This window comes from Homalodisca vitripennis, chromosome 4 (assembly GCF_021130785.1).
Source record: "Homalodisca vitripennis isolate AUS2020 chromosome 4, UT_GWSS_2.1, whole genome shotgun sequence".
In the NCBI taxonomy this organism is placed as follows: domain Eukaryota; kingdom Metazoa; phylum Arthropoda; class Insecta; order Hemiptera; family Cicadellidae; genus Homalodisca; species Homalodisca vitripennis.
Window position 1 is genome coordinate 31,542,333 of NC_060210.1, and position 26,475 is coordinate 31,568,807.

A 26,475-nucleotide genomic window follows, 5' to 3' on the forward strand; every position below is an offset into this window, starting at 1 on the left:
CTAATTTTAAAGAACTGATTGGAGTTCTGAAGTCAAAGAGTGAACAAATTTCTAAGTAAGCACATATAAGCTATCAGGAAAATTGAATCAAACAATATCCACAGCACTTGTTTGAATAATTCCTAATATTTCAGTAGATGTTATTGAAAAATTAAGAGCCAGCTGTAGTGAAACAAAACTATACAGCTTTATTTTGTTGTTTGAGTTTTACTCCATAAGAACAATATTAAACTTATAACATAATATTTAATTCCCAAAATTCATAAATGTATTTATGTGTGTGTTTTTATACTGACATATATATGAATATTTTTCCAAGATTGGTTTTTTCCATATTATATTTTGTAAAACAACAAAATAATTTACTCATAGGAGATCTACTATTTAAGATTAAAATATTACCCGCTACAAAATCAAACAAAAATGACAAGGAACATAAACATTATATCACAATCTACCTCACTGCTGTGATCCGTAATGTTTTTCCTAATAAAATACTTACACTATTAACATTATAAAAAACATCAGCACCAAACAAAAGAATATACAATTGGCAGTACAACTCCTAATTGCACGTTATTTATCGGTCTTTGCATTACAACAGTTGTTTTTAAATCAAATGAAACTCGTATATGGATAAGAAGTTTTATTTTGTCATAAAATTTAAATTATGATTTTTAAGTACAAATTATGCTGAATGTGATGCCCTCTTTCAGCAATGTTGGACGGTTTAAGGAATTTCTTGGTCTTTCAAAGATCCCAGAAGTAGCCCCTCATGCTGTTATATCCTCCTTGCACATGGAGCAATTCTTGTATATCAGGAATATCTGTTTCATACACCTCTCTTTGTAATTGAGCGTACCTATGATTAACTAAGGTAGCATTAATTTTTTAAATAATATTTAAAAATTACTTAATGCAATACCATTTTTTAAATTGTTTACAGCAATAAAGATTTATTATTACTAATACTATAGACTTCAGGTGACCTCATAAAAAGCATACTCCTCATTGCTGTACATAGCCACCTTTTAAATAGTTACTACGGTAATGTAATAAATAGTCCCAGTGAATGCCGATAAAACCAAATTTAAAAGAATACTTACAACAACCCGTAGAAATGAAATCATCTTTAATACTATTGTTAAGGAAATAATTGATAATTTTTTTTATTGTTAGCTAGAAAACAGTTGTTAATGATGCGAAGACCAATATATAACAAGCAATTAGCAATTGTACTTAAATATACTTTCCACATGTAAGAAAGCATAAAAACTCACCAACTATAATTTATGTAATTATTTTGTTTCTCAACAGATTTTAATAAATTTGGTACTATTAGTTTTTTATTAAATTTGCTATAAATAATTATCCTTGCAATTTTTACATGGGTCAACAGTTTTTGGGAATTTTTTAATATTTCACTTTAATTAGCTTAACATGACTGCCAAGTTTCATGTTATTTGCTCCAACGGGTTCTGAGATACGATTTTTTAAATTAAAAACACTTAGGGACAGACAGACACAAAACAAAGCGAGATAGGATAATGTTTATATAAACTTTTTTGCTTGTTTTTGTGTCTACTATCACATCCTGAAGTTTTGTCAACCTCTCGCAAAACACCCTATACAGGGTGAGTCAGAAATATGGTAAAATATTTTAAGACGTGATTTTTGAGCTAAAAATAAGAAAAAAATGTTATATAAAGGTAGGTCCGGAAACGCTCCATTACTGAGTAATGGCTGGCGAAAGATTTTGCTTTGTTTTCAGTTCACCTGGTAAAATTAAGTGATTCTGAAAGGTTTTGTTCCTACTTTTAAACTCAAATAAGATGGATGTATAAAGAAAATCACCTGAAAAATCAAATAAAACCACTCTAGAGGTTGTAGTGTGAACAGTTTTTGAGAAAAAGTATGAAATTTGCCAAAAATCTAATAACAAAAATACCATCTTAAATGTTTGAAGTCGAATAACATTGTTAAATGACCAATAAACAAATTGTTTTTCCTAATACAGATTGTAGAGAATTTAATTCTGAAAACAACCATAATAAACAAAGTTAACTAAATGTGTAAAAAAGTTATGAAATTGACTCCTCACGTATTACATTACACAGCAATGTTTTGCTGTTTTATAATAAGGAATAAGTATCTGATTGGTAACAGCTGGTAATAATTAATTATTCAAACAACAACTGTTTAAACATTTTTAAATAATAAATAATCAGTTTGGCATTTATTATTAGATGACATAATTATGTCACCTCATTGTTGAACAAAACAACAAACTGTAAAGATACTATGTGCTTGTGTTAAGTATTTTAACCAGTTATTTCCATCCATTTTATTAGTGATTTTGTGTTGTGTGTTTCATTTATTAAAAATGGAAGGTAATATTATCTGTATTCAAACTCTGATTTAGAATACATTCATTTTAATGTATGGTTTGGGACGCTGCAATAGTACTTCAGCAAGACGTCTGTCTAGCAAGAGAACTTTCCTAACCGCAGGTGTCAAAGTGCAAGATTTTTGCCACTGTTCATCAACGCCTATCTGAAACAGGTTCTTTGAAGTCTTTGGAGCATAGTGATGCAGGCATCGCCCGATCATGTAGGACTGTTGAATTAGAAGAGTTGGTTCTTAATAAAATTTCTGATTATCCTGAAAAGAGCACTAGATAATTGTCACTACAGTTCAATGTCAGCCAATCTAGTATTCGGAGAATACTACACGAGTACCAGTTACACCCATACCACTTCCAGCACGTCCAAGCAACTCCATGTTCCAGCAACTCTTTTGCCACAAGACTACGCTCCCCATGTTGTTTTTGTCGATGGCGTCTGTTAAAATGTGCTGATCCAAACTTTTTGAATACAATTTTGTTTACCAATGAGGCTCACTTTACAAGAACAGCTATCATTAACTTCCATAACAACCACATTTGGGCAGACAGAAATCCTCATGCTATCAAACCTAATCGCCCATCAGTTTTCAGTAAATGTTTGGGTTGGAATCTTAGCAGATCATTTTGTCGTATTCGTGCTTCCTCCCAGGCATAATGGCGTGGTGTACTTGAACTTTTTAAGAGACGAGCTACCTAACCTGCTTGATGATGCACCTCTGAATTTGTGCCAAAACATGTGGTTTATACATGACGGGGTACCTGCGCACTACTCTCTGGCTGTTCGTGGACACCTAAATGAGAGTTTCACAAATCAATCCATAGGCCGAGGTGGACCAGTTTCATGGTCAGCAAGATCACCGGACTTAAATCCTTTGGACTTTTTTACCTTTGGGGACATTTAAAAACATTAGTTTACTCCTCCCCAATAGATACCATTGAAGAACTCCGATTAAACGTTTCTAATGGAATAGAAACCATTAAGCAGACACCTGGAGTTTTTGAACGGGTCCGAAACTTGATGAGAAGACGCCTGAACGCGTGCATTTTGAACAATGGAGGTCATTTAGAGCATCCTTTTTAATCTTCCGGTGAGACTAAAAGCGATTGTAGATGTTTATTGTATTTAAAAATAAAATTTTGAACTAAAAATGTTTATTTTTCACCAGCTGTTACCAATCAGATACTCATTCCTTATTATAAAACAGCAAAAGTTTGCTGTGTAGTGTGATACGTGAGGAGTCAATATCATAACTTTTTACACATTTAGTTAACTTTGTTTATTATGGTTGTTTTCAGAATTAAATTCTCTACAATCTGTATTAGAAAAAACCATTTGTTTATTGGTCATTTAACAATGTTATTCGACATCAAACATTTAAGACGGTATTTTTTTTATTAGATTTTTGGCAAATTTCATACTTTTTCTCAAAAAATGTTCACACTACAACCTCTAGAGTGGTTTTATTTGATTTTTCAGGTGATTTTCTTTATACATCCATCTTATTTGAGTTTAAAAGTAAGAACAAAACCTTTCAGAATCACTTAATTTCACCAGGTGAACTGAAAACAAAGCAAAATCTTTCGCCAGCCATTACTCAGTAATGGAGCGTTTCCGCACCTACCTTTATATAACATTTTTTTCTTACTTTTAGCTCTACAATCACGTCTTAAAATATTTTACCATATTTCTGACTCACCCTGTATATATTTTTTTTTCCAACTGTCTTAGTTAATGTTTCTGACAATATTGTGTTCTGTAGTTATTTTAGTGATTTTTAATTAAGAAATAATTACTGTCTGATTGACTTTGCATCGTTTATAAATTTAATACGTTTACATTAGTTTTAAGTAGATTGTATATAAATCTGCTTATTGCAATCATCCCTATGATGTAACTTCCAAAAGGTTTGTGTATTTTCTACGACCATGGCTCACAGAATTAAAAAATTTATAGATGTATGTATAGGCTTATGCAATATGATGCATACTTGTGAACAAGATAACTGTTATAATTTATAATAGATCCAGATTAAACTAGATACAGAGACAGTATTTGTAGTTATTTTAGAGTTTTCAAATAGCAGTGGTACAAAGTTTTGGGTATACACAACATAACGGAAATAATTGTGAACACAATAATTGACATGATTTTTAATAGATCCAAACAAGACTTGGTACAGACACAATATTTGCACATAGCTTGGATCAGTTCATAAACCAGTATTATCCAATATAAAGATTTAGGATGGTTCCCTTACCCATTTGTTCAAAAATCTTAACTCAACTGATCCAAACATTGACCTCCAAATGACACATTTGAATATCTGTCCTTATGTGTTTTTGAATATCTTATAAGGCTTCACTATAGCAGCCATATAAAGTTTTGAGTAGTAACATTGCAAAATTGTGGTGGAGACTATAATTGTCATAGTTTCTAGCCGATTCAAACTAAATGGTACTAATCTAGTACTTACACACTGATTGGATAAGTTCGTTTTTAGAAACTAAATACATAACATGATGTATTTTATTAGCAGGAACTTCACATAGACTGTTCTGTATAGCAGCTTGAAGTAATTTAAAAACATCTTTTAATCCTTTACATGTTTCTTTAATGCATGGATCTTTAAAACATCCTTTTACTGTTTATGTTTAAAAGTTTAATTATTGGTAAAACATAATGAATATTATATAAAGAGAAGATCATATAAGAAGAGAAGAGAAGAATATTAAAAGATAATCAATTTAGGTAATCGCATGAAGGAAACAGGATTTTTACGGACATTTGCCATTGTTCAGTGAAACAAAAGATCAGCAACACTACGTTTCGAGATCTGCAATCTGATCTATTCTTCAGGTAAATAACTAACCTAACACATAATTACAAACTAGGTTCAAACAAACAAATCATACCAGAGTGTTATGACACACCTAGTCAGGAATCACAACCACTGTGTCGTGTGTCAACTTCACTAACTCTAAAACATGCACTTAATAAGAAACTAAACTCAATACTAATCATTAAAACTGAACTACAGAATACAGGTCACAATATGTCTGCATTCGTCGATCAACCACCTATGACTGACCAAAGGCCAATAGCAAAAAAAAAAGAAAAACAGAAGGGTATTTTTTGCAGGTCTTGAAACATGGCGTTACTGATCTTTTGTTTCACTGAACGATGGCAAATGTCCGGAAAAATCCTGTTTCCTTCACAATCCTTCTATTGTCAAAAATAAACTTCAAACAAATAATCGCATGAGTTAAGATTTGTTCAAATGATTTGTGGAAAAAGCGTAGCATTCTTAAGCTCTTTAGATTTGTATGGTTTTATCTAGCACTCTTGGTATAGATCAACAATGTTTTAATTGGAACTAAAAGAATGTATACAAATCTTCATAATACCTTTTAATAATTTAGAAGGGAAAGTTTGTTTCAAATTTGAATTTCACATTATGTATGCGTACAAATTTACTTGAAATAAAACATTCAAAATATGTTTTAGTATTGGTCTACATTTCAGACTTCCAGACCTGATTATTACTTTGACGATGGCTTATTTTTCCAATGACAATATGAGATTAAAGACATGTTAATGAGTTTTTCTACCTTTTTACAAGGGCAGCTTGGCTTTTATTCATTGCTTATATTTATCTTATTCATTAAGCTTTTGTAAATCATGAGTATGTTTGAATCATAATATTACTGGAGTGTCTATGAAAATATGTGACGATATAATGTTTCTCTTGTATGATGAAAACATAGATTACATAAACCAATATTTCTTTACTCAATGCTATTACTTGTGTCTAAATGTTCAAATCATTATAAACTGTAGAAATCAAAAATGTATACATTAGAATAGTTAGTGATCACTTGCACAAATTTTTAAGCCGGCCTATCATGTAAACACTATATTTTTAATAACGAACAATTAGTATAAATTTGCTAATGTTAATGTTTGATTGGTATAGTTAAATCATACATTTCCTTACAATATTGAGTTTTCTCATCTATTACTTGCCATATGCACTATTTCATGTAATTAGCGTAATACTGTGTAAGAAAGTAATGTTTAGTATTGAATTTTTAAGATCTCTTGACTATTATAATGGTGTCTTAGATATTAATCCATTCATGATATGAATGAAAAAAAAGAGCCTGTACGTTTAATTGATAGGCCAGAATTTGAAATGTAATATATAATCATCATAAATGTGAAGAACAAGAGAATCCTTATGTTATTAGTGTGTGAAGTTTCACATCCCAATTATTTTTTATATGAAGAGAAACTAGTACCGAACCAAGTCCATACCCAGCAAGAAAATTTAACAACAAGCAGTTGATTAAAACAAGAGGTTAGGTTTTATTCCATGTAAATGAGTTAATGACAGCAAATCATTAAACTACTTTGCTCTCTATTTTAACTTAATGATCATTAGGCTTGAAAAACTTTACCTATAATTTCTTCTACTACAGAATTGATATCTGATGTTAATTGTTTACCAACTGAGGAATGGTTCCGTAATAGTTGTGGTAGTACCACACCCCATCTTGAAACAGTTTTAACCCTTCCCACGCAGAATTTATCTTTCAATTTTGACTCATAACGCGCAATTAACTTTAAAATTTTTTTTTTACATTTTACCAACTCTAATTTTTATTTTAGTTAGTGGTGGCTATTAGGAATAGAAAATAATACAGCATCACAAAATAATCAGACCCCTATATTTTTTAATACATTTTCAAATTTTACAAAAAATTGTCAGGATTCGCCATTGCATAGAACAATATAGGCCTATAACGACACAACAAATAAAGTAATAATAAAATAAAAAGATAATATAATGCTAAATACAACAGGAACATGTACAGTAAATAAGGAAATATGGCAAAACAGCATTAAGCAACTAAAATATGCCGTGCCGGGATATATCCGTTTACCGCGTAATGGTTCACCGCAGACTGAGGCTAAATCACGCCACGAGGGACAAAGCCACGCCCTCCCACAACTGCGACGCGCCAATGAGGTTAAAACTGTAACATCTGCTTTTCGGAACAAGTATTCAACACTCCCTTGAACTCTAGCAGATTCCACGGCAACTACAATTTATTAAATAACACAAAATAGACTTTAAAGGATATATCCATTTACCGCGTTTCGGTCAAAATTAGGCCTAACGGATACATCCGTTTGCCGCGTGGGAAGGGTTAAGAGGCAAGTACACAGTTTTTAATATTTTTTTTCAACCTTATCGTGAACTAATGTGTAGAAATAATATTCTTGTTTTTACTATTATACATGTTATAGATGTGTATGAATACAATATATACATAAGAAAAACTTTCAGGATCAAGATGTAAAGCAATGTCTTTTGCCCTTTTGGATTTCGTATGTAATTTATTACATTTCCGAAGCTATGCAAGAAATAGACTGATATTTTGCTTTGTAGAACCTTTCTCCATGTCTGGGTATTTAGAACTATGTTAGTATGATCTGTGAACTGTGTAGGTTAAAGGAGTATTTGTGAATTTGTGCCTTGTTGTGGTTGTGTTATCAGAGATTTCTCTCTTTATTGCTGTCTGATAAAATTTTTGCATCTAATCTTTGAGTTAGACTTGTAAAATAAAATTATTTAACCTTAAAACAACAGAATTAATTTAGGCTACCTGTTAATAAAATTTATATTTATAGCCTATTTCATTATGTGGGACACTAGAATTATGTCCAAAACAAATTATTACCAAAAGTTTTATCAATAAACCCTTATATTTTGGCATTTTACTTTAATCTGTTTTACAGTTTTTATTGAACAAATATATTTTTGTTTGTTAAAAACTAAATTGTTTGTAACTTTGATTTTCTTTTACTGAGAATGCAGAACCAAGCTTTTTGAATTGGGACACCATATTTTGTACCGAACCAAGCTCCAATTACCTACACCACATAATATGGTAGGAAGAAACATTTTAAATGTAAAAATGTAAGTTTTACCAAGTAATCTGGGGTCTAAATAATCAGCATTAATAACTATTCATCCAAGTGAATCAGTTCTCCTTGAAATCTAACTTGTCCCATTGTTGATTACTGTCATGAGTACTAAAGGAGCTGTGATACTTTCTTTGAAAATAAAGATTAACCACATTTTGTGTTCCGAGTATGCTTTAGATTGGAGTTTTTTATAACATCATTTCAATGTTGGGCCAAGATAATAATTTAAAATCTGTTTTGCCTGAATCAGGGTTTGAACCTGGGTCTCCAATGTGATATGTCGAGTCTAACACTTGACTACTAGGACTCAGAGCTGGCACAAGCTATTTTGATCCCCTAGACAAAATACCCTTTTGCTGTCCCCCACCTCTAACTCAATAATTTCTCTCTCTTCCTCCACACAGAAACGTAAAAAAAAAAACAGAACTTCCCATGGCGTGTTTTCATGATGACAAGACTATAATTACTCACACATTTAATGTTGGTGTATTTTATTTTCAAAAATGTACATAAAATTGATCTATTAATTCATTTTTCACAGTTTGTGAAAGATATCACAAATTTACTTAAATCTGGATACTTGGCTTTTGTATGAGGCTACTAGACTACTACTAAACAAAAACTAGACTACTTAGTTGGTGATTAACTGACATTAGTAAAGGTTTATAAGAGTAGTATGGATGGGGATATAGCAACGACGTGACTATTTGAACCTTCCAGGCCACATCCAACCACTGTGTCATCATGTCCTCCCCATGCTCAATACTGTCCACTTAACGCGGAACCCAACATCAACGCTGATATTTCAATAATTTATACATATTTAAATAATTTTTCTTCTTTTTATCGCCCCGCCCTACGTGTAATACCTAGTTTGCGTAATGGACTACAATGTTTAAGGTTACTTTTAACATTAAGATTAAAGCATACAATAAGCTCCTGAGGTTGTTTACTATGCCTGTTTAGACATTGTAAATTAAATTCTACATGTAAAGTGCAAAATAATCTCTTGCTGGTACAATGTAGTATGTTGTCAGAAAAGTTGTTCATAACGCACTACTTTTGTGATCACACTTATAATTTAGTTGTTATCTTATTTACATAGAGTTTATTTAATGTGGAAGACAACTGGAAAACTATTACAGTTTTAAATTTATGTTCCTTAATATTTAATCATGAACATGTATTTTATTGAAATGTTGCAATAGTATTGGTTCAGATTGATGTTATTAGATCAAGTTAGATTTTTTAAACAAAATGTGGCAATATTTACAGTTAAAATTGTCTACATAAAATAAATTACTTCAACTAAGTACCGATTCTAAAAACAAATGTTGCGTTAAAAATATTTTACAGTTTCTGTTTTGTAAGTGAATGAGATGTCAGTAATTACTTTTTCAATATAAATAAAATTGTGTGTTTATTCTCTGTTATATTAGGAGAAATATTAACTGTATATAGAATTGTACAGATCAAGTATGGGAGTATTGTTAATGATTGTAAAATTAAATTTAACTTTTTATAAGTAACATGTTATTGTATAGTGTATATAAATAAAATTAATGCATTCATTCAAGAGTGATATGTTGTTTATTTCCAATTCATCAATGTTGAGGGTTACTTACATAATCAAAGTTCCATCAGGAATTTTCTAATTTGTCCTTGAACTTATATATACTATGTATGTGGAAATGGATATCTGGAACCTTATATATTGTGAGAATAGAAGAGACTTGTTTACTTGCAGCTCAGAAAAGTTAGCTGTGTGTTTGTCTTGTACATAAGTTAATTGAAATTTACTAAATGTGAGAGTTTGGTTCAAAAAATCTAGTTTGTCAAAATATTTCCTTTTTTTTCCAACAAGGGATAGTTATAGTAAACCATCTTTGTCAAACTGGTCTTGTGAAATTCTACTGATGGTAAATATTCTGTAGTGTTGGATTCAATATTTGCAAAGCAATAGTCACTCAAATGTTATATATTATTTTCTCATAAAGTCTTTAAACATATACAGAGTTAGAGTTCTGAAAATATTAATTTATTCAATCAGAACAAGTCCAGGAGGAAAGTTAATATAATAACTATTATTAAAATCAATAACTAAAAGGATAAAATGGGTGCATGTTTACAATGAAAGCAAAGTAAACTTTCAACAAGTACAGATTTTTTATAAGTATCTAGGCCTCAAACCATGTATTTTGAAGATTACACAACATACAATAAATTACTGTATGAATAAAGTTTGAAATAGAATACAGTACAATATTGAAATTTATAGTTTTAGTGTGAGTGACATAACATAGTATAATAAGTAACTGAATGTACAAAACTGGCTGTATAGATTGTAGTGTATAATATTACTTGTTAATAAACAGTAACTCAGTTATTACATTTTTCACAACAAAGTTATCTATTAAATGACATAGTTTCACTATTGTCTTGTCAACAGTATATTGGTGCTTAGGCATTCCAGGAAATGGTTGATGTCCTTGATATATGAAGGCAGTTCAGTGACTATTTGTTTTAATTTGGAATCTAGGTATATTTAAATTTGTTCAGTGATGGAGTTACAACTTCCTACTACAGGTATTCCAGGAGGGGGGACTAGGTTCTTGTAAATTTTTAGTAGGATGTAAAACTGTGATAGGGTTGGGTAGGGGTTGGTCAGGAGTTTCAGGTTTTCTTTTGATATGTTCTGGTGTTCTTTTGATATATTAAACACATAACTTCAAACGTGGCTTGAACGGCAGGCCCACACCTTCTGGATTGTACAACAGGTAATCAAGATATTCTATATATAACATAGTGGTAATTTTTTTTTATTTATTTACAATCGTTACACAGTGGCATGAGCAGAAATAAACATCATTTTGATCTCAACTTTTAAAATTTACTGAGTATCCACCGCTATTAGGATCTTGTGATAGTTGGAAGTTTTCCGTTGATAGCCCAAAGGGCTTAAGAAACAAATTGCCCAAGTCTTTCAGCTTTCCTGAAAAACCAAGAATGTCACATTAAAACAAAGTTATAACAGGCATGCATCAAGGTATTTCCAATTAATAAAATAATTGTCTTAACACTATTGCACTGGAAATAAATTAAATTACAACAGTCTGTACACAATTAAGGAGGATTCAAGAAATCTCTCACGAAGAATGCTCCATTCATTTGGTACCACCTTAGACCCATTTCAATTGCTTTGACATTTGGAGATGTTCACTAACCTGAAGTACAGGGTGAGGCAGTGAAACGGCACGATTTCGATAGTGGTTGTCGGGCGCGGAGGGGGGTTGCGAGAGTGAGAGTGGGGGAAGTGACCTTGGGCATCTAGAGTGGTGGAAGTTTCAGTAGCCATGGAGCGTTGGTCGAGTGCGCAACGTGCATATGCCGTAAAGGCATATTACAAAAACGCGGATAGTGTGGTTGGTGCTCAACGCGCCTTTCGTTGTGAATTCAACCTGCCGCCACGGGCTCCCGTGCCATCAAGGAAAGCCATTCTCCTTTGGGTTAAAACCTTTGAAGATACTGCTAGCACAACAAAGAAAAGAGGCGGCAGCACAAAAACAATCCGGACACCCGAGAACATTAATCGTGTGCGCGAAGCGTTAAGACGAAGTCCGCGAAAATCCGCGAGACGGCACAGCACAGAACTTGGTCTCAGCAATCGATCAGTAAGACGGATTTTGAAGAGTGACCTTCACTATCATCCATACAAAATTCAGGTAGTGCAAGCCCTTAAACCAATTGACTACAATAACCGTATACGCTTTTGCCAGTCAATGCTTAACGTTATTGAACGAAATGAAGAAAGAGTGCATAACTTATGGATGAGTGATGAAGCCCACTTTCATCTTAGTGGGTACGTAAATAAGCAAAACTTCAGATATTGGTCCTCAGATAACCCGCAAGAACTTCATGAAAAACCTCTCCATTCTGAAAAAGTAACAGTCTGGTGCGCAATGTCATCTCGTGGAATCGTGGGGCCCTATTTTTTTGAAAATGAAGATGGCAACACAGTGACGGTAAACTCTGGACGTTATGCTGACATGTTGACCATTTTTGGTCTGCCTGGAATTGATCGACATGATCCAGATGCTGAAACACTCTTCCAGCAAGATGGTGCAACAAGCCATACTGCTAATGTCTCAATGGAATTGCTCAGACTTGCATTTCCACGACGTCTAATCAGCAGGAATGGCGATTTCCCCTGGCCTGCCCGTTCACCAGATCTGACGGCACCAGACTTTTTTCTTTGGAGCTACCTCAAGTGCAAAGTCTTCCAGGAAAATCCACCAAGAACAAAAGAAGACCTGAAGGAGCGAATTCGACAGGAAATTAACAACATTCCAGTACAGATGCTACGAAACATCATGGGACAATTTCATCTCAGGCTTAGACAATGTGTGCAAAACCAAGGACGACACCTCACTGACACCATATTTAAAAAATGATTGTTTTTTAAGTTAAATCTTTAATTTCTATCCACTCTTGTACTTGAGATCCATGTTCAACTATTATGATTTTACTTGTAAATAAATCTTTGGTGGTTTTACAAAATCGTGCCGTTTCACTGCCTCACCCTGTAGTTTAATATAGCAACACTATAGTTATCTCTGAGGTTGTTTGTTAATGTTACTGCCCTGTGGATATACCTGAACACTCAAAGTTATGGTCTACTGTATCAATTAGCCAAAGTCAAGGGACTGTGCTAGCTACTTGAAGGATTCTCCATGGGCATAGAATTAAAAATTTGTGGAATGAGAGATTACAACAATTTCCCAACATAATTATTTAATAAAATATATGGGAGAAATCAATCAATAAAAGACTTTTTTTAAATTTTATCCAGATGAATATTTTGTTAAACCTCTATCTACAGGGTGAGGCAGAAGAACTTGATTATTTATAAATTAAACTGAAAGATACATATTTAATTCTTTTTATATCATAAAATACAAAATTTTATTTTAAGTTAGTTTTAAATATGACATCAGGCATATGGCGTCCATTGTTGATAATACACTGCGCTACTCAGACTCTGAAGTTTCATTCACCTTTTTTTCCAGCATGTTGGCGATAGCTTGAAGAATGTGTTCTTCAGTTGAGTCAGGATTCTGGGACAAACATTATAAACCAGTGACTTGAGATAAGCTCCCATAAAAAAACACAATGTGCTAAATCAGGCTACTGTGCTGGCCAATGCTGATAGACATTTATGGAGATAAGATGTCCTGGGAAATGATAAACTGCCACTGACACTCGCACTGTGTGTGCTATAGCACCGTCCTGCTGCAACCATACTTCTCCCACATCCATCCTAACGAGTGTTGGCAAGAAAACTTCTTAAATTATACCGATGTAATGATAAGAATCCTCCAAAACCACCTATTGGTTTTATTAAAAAAAAACTATGGCCTAATTATTTCTTCACATCACCAGTTACTCTGAAGTTGTTTACCCTTGGACCAAAACCTGCTGGCCAGAAACACAACTACAGCACGCAATATTAAAACAAATATGGACTGTACACCGTATGGCAAAGATTGAGCATCCGTTTAAAAAATACACTCCAACACCGAACGTATGCTCCACCTGTATCCACTATGAGAAACAGACTATAAACTGAGTGGATTAAAAACCTACGACCCACTCTCGAATGTGCCTACTCCCATCCTCCTCGGAACGTCAGTCGCATCACGGTGCCCAATTCAAAAGCAAGTTCCTCTCCCCACCCTGTACAATATTCCAAGACATTTTATATTGGCTATGGCTGTTACTTTATCAGAAATCATCGCAGTGTAGTCATTTAAGTTTTGATGAAAACTAGAAACTGTATATTGTTTTGTTGTAAATTGTGAATCAGGTTGTTGACACAGTTGTAATAGGTTAGCTTCCACCAAACCACCACTCCCCCCATCATAAGATTAACCAACTGGTTTTGTCAAGTCCCAATCAGTCCAAATAGGTTTACAACATTAAATTAATGTAACAAAAGCTTCTTTCAAAAATTGCTGGTAGGATTGGTATTGGCCAACAATTGTTTAGTAGTGGAAGATAATTTATTTTAAATACAGGTATTAAATAGAGGCATTTGCCCCACCTTCCAAATGGAAGTGAGTAAGCCTCTTGTATATTTACTAAAGGATCCACTACACAATTGGAGTAGTGCTCTAAAAGCCTCACTAAACGGTCATCACACAGTCATCTTTTAAGTTTAGACTATGTAAACCCAAGTTCATTAATATCAACAAAGGAATAATGTATGCTATGATGAAGGTAGTACGATATTGCCACCTTTATATTTCAATACGTTCATTGTTTGGTTGTTTTGAAGTACTTTAAAAATGAGTTCCTTCCCTTACAGTTATATTTGTTTTGAATTCTTTTAATGACCACCATAACCCTTAGTCTATTTGATTGCCTTCTGATAAGTTTTCTTGTATGGGTTAAAATTAATAATAATTGGTGTTAAACATTTCTTGTTTCTTCTGAAGCACTTTTACTTTTTATTAAAACATTAAAGGTCCTTCATATCCTAATATTTATATATTTTTTATAAGCAGAGTGAAAAGTTAAGAGAATGGTGGAGAATGAAGATGCCTGGGAAGGCATTACAAGAATGATTAGGAGAATATATGAGGTGCAAAGCCAAGGATGAGACAAGGGTTTGAAGAAGGAAGAATATGGAGAAGAGTTCTGATTGAACTAAGAAAAGAGCTAGAAAGCTAGAAGACCCTGCAAGAGCTGCTGAGGACAGGTAGAGCCCTTTAGGTATCTGGTAGAGATTTCCCCCTCCCCTTGAAACATAGGAAACAAAAGAAGAAATGGAGTTAGACTCCCATTAAGTACAGTTATTATTATTAATGTCACAAGATGAGGAAGTCATAAAATTTGGATAGTATAATTGAAAAAGGGTAAAACTAAAGGTAATTATTCAAGACAGTTAAAATAAAGTGTATACATGTTACTTTTATTTATTTTACTTACCTAACATCTCTGTCTTTAATTTCTCATTCCTTTCTTGTATTTGGCTAGGTAGCCTCTGAAAATTAATTGAATAATATTAATAACAAAATATAAAGGATCCATTCTCATCAATTTGCTAGTTAAATTATCTGTAGATGATGGGAATGGCGGAATAAGCAATAAAACTCCTGTAAAGATCTCTTTTGGAACAGTTGGGATAAAGATAGGTTTTATTAATTATTACCATTATGAAATATCAGACTAAAGATACATATTCAATTATTAAAGCCAATGTATACTAAGTGTTTGCTACAACTCCTTATTAACTGGCAGTCATATTAATGTTTATCAAAAGCCCACCAACTTTCTCTAAAGATGTATACAATATCTGGCTAAAACAAATACCACATTAGGACTATAAAAAATTTATTTTTACTTATTTGCAACTTTTAACATAACCCTCTACAGTATAACTAGCTTTCTTCCAATAACACTTCATAAAAGTTCCAACGGGTAAAAACAATATTTTTATTCTTCTGAGAGCATGTTCATGATCTCCTTCATGGCTTTAACTGTCTCAAATGTTATTCCTTTTAGTGTAGATTTCACTTTCAGGAAGGAAAAAAAATTTGAATCCAAAAAAGATTACGGGTCTTGCTATGCTCGAGAATAAAATGGCCATAGACAAAAACCATAAATAAAATGTAAAATATTCTGTAAAACTGTATAACATATAATGTTCTAATAATAAAAAGACATTACATTATGTGACCGTAGCCTATTTCTTCAAAAAACCGCACAATATTTTTAAGCTAAAAAGTATCAATCACTCTAAAAAGCCCCGTCCTCATTTACTTCAGTTAAAAACAGTTTACGCATAAATTTTTGTGCAAACTAATTTTTAGTACCTTCCTATACAGTCAAATCTAATAAAATGTTAAGACAAAGTCTTTTGCAATAAATAAATATGTTAGATAAAGGTAACTAACCTTGGAAGCATACATGGCATCTTTGTGGAGAGGGTCTATTTTAAGAATTTGGTTGTAATCTACCAATGCTTCGTCCAACTTATCAGTGACCTCATAGAGTTGAGCTCGTCTGTAGAGAGCCTTCAAATAATTCTCATCTAGCTCCAGTGCCTTAGTACAGTCTTCAATAGCTGACTCGGTCAGTTCCTGGTGACAAATTAACCATTATTACAGATACAAACAAATACTTTATCCTGTTCATAGGGAGGCTTATAGAACCGTGTTTGTAAATATTTGTGTTATTTAGTCCATGAGTTGGATAAAGAAACAGACTTACATACACAAAGAAGTATAAAGCAGACAATGCTCATGCATAGTTTCTTACATAATTCTCAACTGTCATTTGTTTCAGTAATTTAAATTTTTTAGTTGTTATTGAGTTTAGCTCCAGTTCACCTCCCTATTAGTGCAGCGTCTGAAATCTGACACAGTCACAGACTTAACTCCTGGAATCTGGAGTCGTGTTCATCTGGAGATAAAACATTTGGTGATGACGAAGCTCAAATCAAACTCTTTTCATCGTTTTGATACAGAGACAGCAAGACTACAAAATGTATGTGAAGAGATATTCTTATTGTCTCAACAGGTGCACAACAATGTTTTTGACGTGATATCAAGGTACAGAACAACTATTTAATTTCTACATAAAACGTACATGCATCTGATGGAATTCCTTTAAAGGTTTAATTGCTATCTGGAACAATATCATGAAAGTAATAACTCTTTGTTTTACACAATTTCAGTTTCTTCATTTAAGTCAAGGCCAGTGCCTCCTATTCAACTCCAAAATCTATATGAAGTCTTCACTATTCAATTTCATTTTTAACACAGTAATGTAAGTGTAATTCCCACAACTCAAATATCCATAACAAAATTCAAAATATAAACATTTTACTAACCGCTATGAACTTTTCTTTCACTCTATTAATATAGATATATTATAAATATAATACAAAACATTGTGGTTAAAAAAAGATTTCTATAGCCGAATGGAAAAATCTTTTTTATGAACTTAACCTCTATGATAAATGTTCAACAACAGTAGTCTCAAAATGCTAGACTTATCAAACCAAATAACGAAAAATATAGTAGAAAACTAAAATCTAACTAACTTTCGATACTACTGTCCATCATAAATTTTGCACCAGGGTTAGTTAAGTCTCAACATCTTTTTAAGTTTTGGTGAAACAAATTTTTCTGACAAAATACTCCTTAACAACAAAAGGTTCTATTATTCTGCTTTCTCTTAGAATTTATATTGCCAATGTCCCACTAGAAAACAAATAACAATTAAATTAAACTAATGTAGATATTATAATTTACGCTTAAATCTCAATTGGAATTTATCCAAATCAGAGAACTCGGCAAACAAGAGTTTTATCGAAATTTTAACAAGCTTGAGTTCAAGTTCTTTTTCTGGTCAAAAAATTAGTTCTTGTTTCACAAAGAGGATGTATAAAAAATTTCATTTTAATATTCTGGTCTGTTTATTGTGTGAACACAGACCATGAAACACCACTTTTTGTTAAGATTAACGTATAATTATTTCAAATCAAATAATTGAAAGATTAAAAAAAAAATCATTTTATAACAAACTTGTCCATAAAGTATTAAAATTGTCAACATAACACTAAATGTCATCTTTGAATGTGTTAAAAACAGGCCTACCATTTTACTTACCAATTTCATTTTTGAAGCAGCTCTGTTTGAGTAAAATATAGCCCGATCCTTGGCATATCTCAGAGGACATGTCCGCAAGGCTTGCGTGTAAGCGTGGGCTGATTCTCGATATTGTGCAGACTTAAAGAGATCATTGCCAGTCTGCTTAAAAACAACTGCTTCTTTATGTAGTCTCTGAAATATCATTAATCAGATGATGACAATTATTTTGTCTTGCATCAAAAAAAATAATTTAAAACATGTATTTTACGCTACACTCCATATACAATTAAAAATCAGTGATAGTCTCTTCATAAATAGGATTGGTTGTATAACTAATCATCCTACTTAGTACAAAAAATATATGGCATTCTATTTAGAATACTTTTAAGTAAAAGAAAAGTTAAATGTGCTTGCAATAGTGCACTCTAAATTAAAAATCAATGAAAGATCTTAATATGAAGAGAACATGTACGATTTTGCCTGTGTAAATGTTCACAGAATACATACATGCTGACAATGTCTTATAAGTCTGCCAAGGACAAATAAATGTTGAAAATCCAATTGTTATATTGTAGCCTAATAACTTGCTATAAATATGTAATATATAAAATTGTAAAGGGCTTAAAATAAATATTTCTCTATATTATAATAATAATAGAAAACTAATAAAAATAGAATGGTGGGACCAAATTGTTTTTTTTTAATAAGTTTATATGTTACTGTTCTTTATTAAATATATCTGTTATAAGATCCAGAACACTATAAATATAAAAATTGAGCTTGATAGGTTGGGTAACTGAGCTGAGTTTTTTTAGTTCATTTCGCAATCTTAAGCTGCACTTTACATGTCCGATATATAACAAAGCCATATATTTTTACACTCTTCCAGCATACAAAAAGTAAATTACTGAATATAAAAAATACAAGTTAAACCTGTATAAGAATAACAAAATAAAAATTAGATCAATTTTAACCATACTTGTAAACATTTTAATGCTCCAAAAAAATTTGTAAAAAGTGCTACAATGCTTTTTAATGCGACAAAAAAAATAGTACCAACCCTTATATAACAGTGGAATGAGCCACTAATACTTTCCTTGTAATCTACTACTAAAACATGGATTAAATTAAAAAAATACTTTTTTCATTAAATTTACGTTCTACAAACCTAAGTTTTTTTTTATTTAACCTAGGCTTATTAAGTGTTACAAGATAGCCTATGTATATCACCAATAAAAAGAAATTGGTAATTCTAAGCAATATATGGGTCAACCTCGATTTTTCTCATATTACAATATAATGTTCCAATAGTCAATTAGAAAAGGAAATGAGTAGAATTTCTTGCCGGAAAGCAGTTATAGGGAGAAGGCAACCGCCAGAACGGTCATATATTGCTTAGAGTTACCTATTAGTGATCAGGGGCACTGACGTGATCTGGGCTTCAAATTTGGAACTACTCGAGTTAATTTTTTTTCTAAAAGAGCAAGCAGCGCGAAGCGCTGCGCAGCGGGCAGCCATCGTGCGTGATCCTTTTTTTTATTAAAAATTTCTGATAAATTGTTATTACATATTACAATATAATGTAGGTAATGTATGTAAAACAGTTTTAAACACATAATTACATGCTGGAAAGCAAAGTAAACCAATATAATCCGCCCAATACAAAATCTCCGTAAAAATCTGGTAAAGGAATCTGTGTCATTCCTTTGGCCTGAATCAATTCAGTATATACGAAGATCACGCACGATGCTTGCCCGCTGCGCAGCGCTTTGCGCTGCTTGCTCTTTTAGAAAAAAAATTAACTCGAGTAGTTCCAAATTTGAAGCCCAGATCACGTCAGTGCCCCTGATCACTAATAGGTAATTCTCGCGGTTGCCTGCTCCCTATAACTGCTTTCCAGCAAGAAATTCTAGTCATTTCCTTTTCTAATTGACTATTGGAACATTATATTGTAATATGAGTTGCCTGCTCCCTATAACTGCTTTCCGGCAAGAAATTCTAGTCATTTCCTTTTCTAATTGACTATTGGAACATTATATTGTAATATGAGAAAAATCGAGGTTGACCCATATATTGCTTAGAATTACCAAGAAATTATACAGTAAATGAAATGAGTCAAGTGCAGATTCTGAATTGTACAATTTCTAGTTCAGAACAGCGTTTATGAAATCAAAGATACATAGCAATCAACTTTTCTAAAACTCACCTCTCTATCTTCTTCAGTATATGTCAGTTCAAGGTCTTTTAGAGCCAGTTCATCCACCAAATCATCTTCCAGAGATGGTATGTTTAAGTCCTTGTCAGATGATTCTCCATGACTATCTTCTCCTTGTTCAAGTTCTGGCTCCACCACTTTATTTTCACTACTTGTTAAATTAATGCACTCATTTTCAGAATCCTTGCAGGCACTGGCTTCTTTTAAAGTGTTTGACATATTAGTAACTTTTTCACTTTCATCACTCATAATAGTTTCTTCCAATCCAGAAACCAGAGAATCAATGAGTTCTTCATTTGATGGTATTGAAGCCTTGCTGGTTTCCAAACTTGAGTTAGGTATTGATTCAGCCATATTATCTGTATAAAAGAATCACAAATAGTAGCCCATCATTTATTTTGGAATTCAACAAAACCTGACAATATTAGGTGATTTAAGAAAAAAGACAATTTCTTCTCGAGCCTCATTCCACTAAATATATTATTATAGAACCAGGCAAGAATCTGATAACATAATATTGGAGTGTGCTACATGAAAAAATAATGTGATTTCTAGAGTACACCTGCATAATATTTTGTAACATTTGAATATAAAAAAGCTCTCTCCAACACAGTGTTCACATTTGATAAAAAAAACAACAAAGATAAATTTTATCCTATGTTATTTGGGTTAGTGCAAGGGCAGGTGAAAAAGTGACAGACTTCGGATATCAACATCGGAATCATGCTAATCGCGGCATTCAGAAATATCTGTATTGTTCTGGTATTTATTGTGAACATTACAATTCATGAAAGTGCCGCAAACACGTAGGAATGCATGAATAGATTAATTTATCACCATTGAGAATCAAACTGGAATGCTTGTCACACCAAAATGTCATCAATAACTAATAATATTTCTTTATATTGTTTCATCATCTGACGATGCATGTGGTTTGGCATGCAGATATAACTTACACATACAGTGTGGCTACGTTTAGAACATAGCCACCAATACCAATACAGCTTTAAAAAAATACTTTTTTAAATTACTTTTTCTTCCAAGTAGCCTAAGTGAAAATAAATTAAAGATTGGAAAAACAGAATTTAAAAAAATCTCTAAATGCATGCTAAATCCATCACTTTAAAGGTTCCTTTGCTATTTTCAGTGATTGGCTGAGCGTTAAAACAGCAAATCATTTGAGGGGTTAGAAATTTGATTTGTCTGTCTGTCCGCATGGTGTTTTGAAAAGAAACTTTGACTTGATATTTCCATAAAACTTCATACCTATATCGGCAACATCGAGTTTGATGATGTTACATGTCACTTCATCGAACTTGGCTGAGCATAGTGAATACTCTTTTACACTGGTCTTATGGATTAAACCATAATTTCAATGAGAAAATCGGTAAATAAACAGATTTGTGAACAAGCTGAGTAATATTATATGATATTTTAACATATGGAGTGTGTAGTCACCTTACGACACAGAGGATGATACTTAAGGACAATGTCACTCAGTATAGACCAGCATTGAAGGTGTTAACATATGGAGTGTATAGTCACCTTACGACACAGAGGGTGATACTTAAGGACAATGTCACTCAGTATAGACCAGCATTGAAGGTGTTAACATATGGAGTGTGTAGTCACCTTACGACACAGAGGGTGATACTTAAGGACAATGTCACTCAGTATAGACCAGCATTGAAGGTGTTAACATATGGAGTGTGTAGTCACCTTACGACACAGAGGGTGATACTTAAGGACAATGTCACTCAGTATAGACCAGCATTGAAGGTGTTAACATATGGAGTGTGTAGTCACCTTACGACACAGAGGGTGATACTTAAGGACAATGTCACTCAGTATAGACCAGCATTGAAGGTGTTAACATATGGAGTGTATAGTCACCTTACGACACAGAGGGTGATACTTAAGGACAATGTCACTCAGTATAGACCAGCATTGAAGGTGTTAACATATGGAGTGTGTAGTCACCTTACGACACAGAGGATGATACTTAAGGACAATGTCACTCAGTATAGACCAGCATTGAAGGTGTTAACATGTGAAATTTGGTGGATTTGTTATACTCAATCGATTCCTTTGATACTCCATTGTATCAGTTTGTTGGTATTTAGACAAAATATAGTTCGAAGATGGTGAATGTCACTCCATGAGATTTTTCTGAGCGTTTGCAAACGCAGGATAGACTATATCAAGAACCAATTGAGCTATGCTTGAAATGCCAACTTGAAATATTGAACATTTTGCTTTCACTACTTAAGGGTTCTAGTGGCTGCAGTATAATAAGCAGCCAATATGACAATCTAATCTGCGTACAAAAATATCGATTAAAAATACTTGGAAACTATTTAATAGAAAAACATTCTAACTATAATTATTTTCAAATCAAACTCACTTTATTCAACAGAATGTATAAATATACACAGCAATGGTGTCATGATAATATATTTTACAAATAAAATCTCAGCTTAAACCATGAGTTAAAATATAGCCATTTTACTTAAAAGTTAAGTTAATAAAAAAAGGAAACATAGAAAGAAGTATTTTAGCCCTTGTGAATTAGAAGTACAATAATTTAAATAAAAAATTTATTTAATATTTTGAAATGCTTTTCCAAAATCATTGATAAATCGACAAAAATAAAAAAATTAACTGTTGTCATTTAACGGTTGCCAAAGGAAATAAAAATGAAGAAAAAAACAAGAACTAATGCAACTACAAAAGGAGTGCAGGCAGAAAACATATATAAGATTAAAAGATATATTAAATAGCAAAAAATTAGAATTATATAAACTATAAAAATTAGGAACATATAAACAAAGGTAAATCCATGATTCCAGGATCTGTTTATTGATAATGTTGAGGCTGACCCACACTTTGAAATTGACAATTACTCTAGGCCTAGTTCTGAAGATGTAGGCCAAGAACTGGATAGGGTTAGTGAGTGACAATGAACAGTCAATTTATGAAGAATTGCTTATACATAATAAAGAAAATGTAATTAGGCCTAGACCTCCAAAATGCAAAAGAAAAAGTAAGCTAACAGACCACGAACTTGGGTGGACAGATATAAATAACAAACCCCCATACAACCATAAGTTCACGATTCTAGTGGCATTATAACTGCCATTGATGAGACTTCTACCCCATTTGAAGAATTCTTAACTCAGGAACTGATACGATTAATTTCCCAGAATGATGTACAGCAATTTTTACAGTTTTGTTCATAAACATTTCAAAATTGATAAGAAATACACAATGAACAGAAAACATATAGAATTATATATCAATTTAATCTGTATGAACTAGAGAATCACATAATGTAACAAAACAAGGTACAGACCTGTATAGAAAAAAAACAGTATAAAAACACAACGGTTCTTCATCCCAATAAGTAACTAATCAATTGATTCTGATCAGCTCCAAAATATTCCTTTAGTTGGTAATTGATAGTCATAAAAAACTCTTACTTGGTGCCACGGTCACAGTATGGATGGATACCACAAAACTTCTTTCGATCTGATGTGAAATATTCCACTTAGTAACTGAACTCTTTTTATGTACAGTACATGGTACTTGAAGAGGTCATAGCTCTATTTTTTTTTTTACTCCAGTAGTCTTCAATATTTTTCATCTTTACCAGGTCCATATTCATTACCAATGCAATAAATCTTTTCATTTATTGATGGTTTCAAAATATTAGTTACTTCTTGCTGTTTATTTTTTACATTGAAATTACTACAACTAGCAAGTTGAAATCATATGCTAAGTTAAATAAATTGTAACATCAAATTATTCCATTGGATTAAAACAATTGAACTATTCGATAAACACAACCGAACAACGAGTGTAGGCTACTTATTAACCCTAGAATGGTAACGTGTAGTCTCTCAGACGACGCAAGCTATAAAAACCGGTCCAGGTGGCAGGTGCATGACGTGACCGACCCCCCAATACCAATACCTTCCCCCTGCCAGCCAAGGTCAATGCTGGATAGGGTTTCATTTTGTTTCATTCACTTAGTTAATTTCAGTGAGACCATAGTAGTCTGGTAGACTACGCGTTACCGTTTATGTTACTTTTTTGTTCCTGAGTAAATATATGAAAAAAGCGATTGTAGTGTTAGTTTTTGTGATAATTTTTATCGTGGATGGTCAACTAACCATGGCTGATCCACTGAACACTAGTTTTGAAATAAGAGAAATACTATCTGAACTTGAACGAAGTGATTGTGATGAACAAGAAATTGATCATGATGAAAAGTTTTTTTGATAATTTTGATCAACTCATTTGTTATTTATGTCCATCAGGCATTATCAAAAAAATTAAAACCAATGACAAGAAGGGCATTTGCTAAAGAAATATGTGTTGAACTAACAACTCCGCACATTCAGGAAGAACTGCCAAAAACTGCCAAATTTATCAAGGAATCTCAAACGCAACATTGAAGATGTTGTTGGCCCATCAACATCTGAGGCTCAAAATGTTATTGAAGAAGCAGGAACAAGGAAGATTTGTGCAGTTTGCCCAGCGAAAAAATGGAGAATAACTCGATTCCAGTGCACAAAATGTTATAAGCATATTTGCTTGGAGCACCAAGGAATGCTGTGTTAAGTGTTCCAATAAAGACTGAAATCAAAAAAAATTTAGGAAACATGACCTCTAAGATGTAAATAATGTCATAATTTGTAAATCAATTTAACTTTAATTTAATTTTTATAAATTTGTATTCATTTTTTCCCTAAAGTAGTCTGAGAGACTACGCGTTACCATTTATGTGTGCCAAATAGGCGTTACCGTTCTAGGGTTAAAGTCTACCCTTTTACTGTTAGCATATGCATTTGTTTCTTTAGGCTATAGCTAGGACAGTTTCTGAATGCCTACATTCCTAACAGTAAACTTGTTTTAAAGTTTTATTTCTAGCTGTGGTGGTAGGATATGAACCTATTTAAGCATGAAAATCTATTAATGAGAGGAATGGTAGAATTAGATACACTATTAGAATTAGTTTGTTAATGAAGGTTTGAAAGGATAATAGCAATCTGAACGTTTGCCATTGTTATATGTTAAAAACATTTACAACACATTTCGACGATTAAAATTGTGTAATGCCTGCCTTCCTTTTATTTCTTTGTTTGCTTTCCGTTTTTTATTAGCAGTTCATTGCCAAGCTTTTTAATTTAGATGTACTAATTATCTTTTTATTTGAAGAAGAGGATGGATTTCAATTCTCAAAACATTGTTATACATTTTGTAACATTAAAAAGATTTATTTTAAATTACATTTCAGTATTCGGGATTACAACTCAAGAAAAGTGTGACTAACCTAGTATGTTCCAAGGCAACAAAGAAGAATACTAATACTCACCAAATTAAGTTCAACTTCACCATGTAATGAAACAACAAAATGTTAGTTAATCATTAGTATTTAATTACATAGGACTATTAAATTTAACACAAAAATGATAATTTAAGATTAAGTTCAAAAGAATGCTTCGAAGCGGTCCAAAACATAACAAAGCCCTCGTTACTGTTGTCAGTTGTCACTGTCAGAAGAGTATAGTCAGCCTAATGTGAAACAGCTGTTCGTAAATCTCATCACTTCTGACTTGCGACCAAAGAGTATGAAAGCAAACTAACACTTTTTATTGTAGTAGTCCTGATAATGGATCCTATGAATAGTTAAAGGTTATAATTATATGTATTTTATCATTGAAACTAGTTATTTAAGAAATAAAACAATATTAGACCCCTAATTTATTTTGAGAGTGATTTATGACCCATAATTCCTATTAATAATGTGTGTGTGTGTGTGTGTGTGTGTGTGTGTGTGTGTGTGCGCGCGTGCGTGTGTGTGCCAGAGAGGTTCAATTTTAGTCAATTAAAGATTGACTAGCAAATATACGTTTATTCCAATTAAGATTTAATTAATAATAATAAAGAATTCACAATAATGAACTGTCTAAAACATATAGCGTGTATGATTAAATGTGTCATTAATATTTATAAGACTAAAAATTCGATGTCAAAAGTTGGTGCTAATTCTATTCTGTTGCTCTGTATAATTATATTACCTCGTATTCTCGCATTGTGGTACGCCCTACACCGCACAGGAAATGATAGGTACTAATTTCCGTCATCTAACAGATTTAATTTAAACAATTATTATTGTTGTACTACTGCAAAAAAAAACATGCTG

At 32.5% G+C, this 26,475-nt stretch overlaps 1 protein-coding gene across 1 annotated transcript; it reads right to left on the minus strand.

Annotated features, from left to right (window-relative positions):
* Positions 1–11,192: 11,192 nt before the first annotated feature.
* On the minus strand, positions 11,193–25,833 carry LOC124359108 (tetratricopeptide repeat protein 1). Its single transcript, XM_046811561.1, has 6 exons — positions 25,645–25,833; positions 20,259–20,626; positions 18,071–18,244; positions 16,352–16,537; positions 15,384–15,438; positions 11,193–11,388 (listed from the first exon to the last, which is right to left on the minus strand). The coding sequence occupies exons 2-6, from the start codon at positions 20,619–20,621 to the stop codon at positions 11,273–11,275; spliced, it is 894 nt and encodes a 297-aa protein (XP_046667517.1). The 5' UTR covers positions 20,622–20,626; positions 25,645–25,833; the 3' UTR covers positions 11,193–11,272.
* Between the last annotated feature and the right edge of the window lie 642 nt (positions 25,834–26,475).

What these genes read in the sequence shown, in the direction of transcription:
- LOC124359108 (XM_046811561.1), bottom strand. Translation starts at nt 20,621, where the DNA reads ATGGCTGAATCAATACCTAACTCAAGTTTGGAAACCAGCAAGGCTTCA. An exon ending in CTGCTTCAAAAATGAAATTG is followed by an intron (nt 16,538 to 18,070) that starts GTAAGTAAAATG and finishes ATTTGTCACCAG; the next exon opens with GAACTGACCGAGTCAGCTAT. An exon ending in ATTAAAGACAGAGATGTTAG is followed by an intron (nt 11,389 to 15,383) that starts GTAAGTAAAATA and finishes TTGGTTTTTCAG; the next exon opens with GAAAGCTGAAAGACTTGGGC.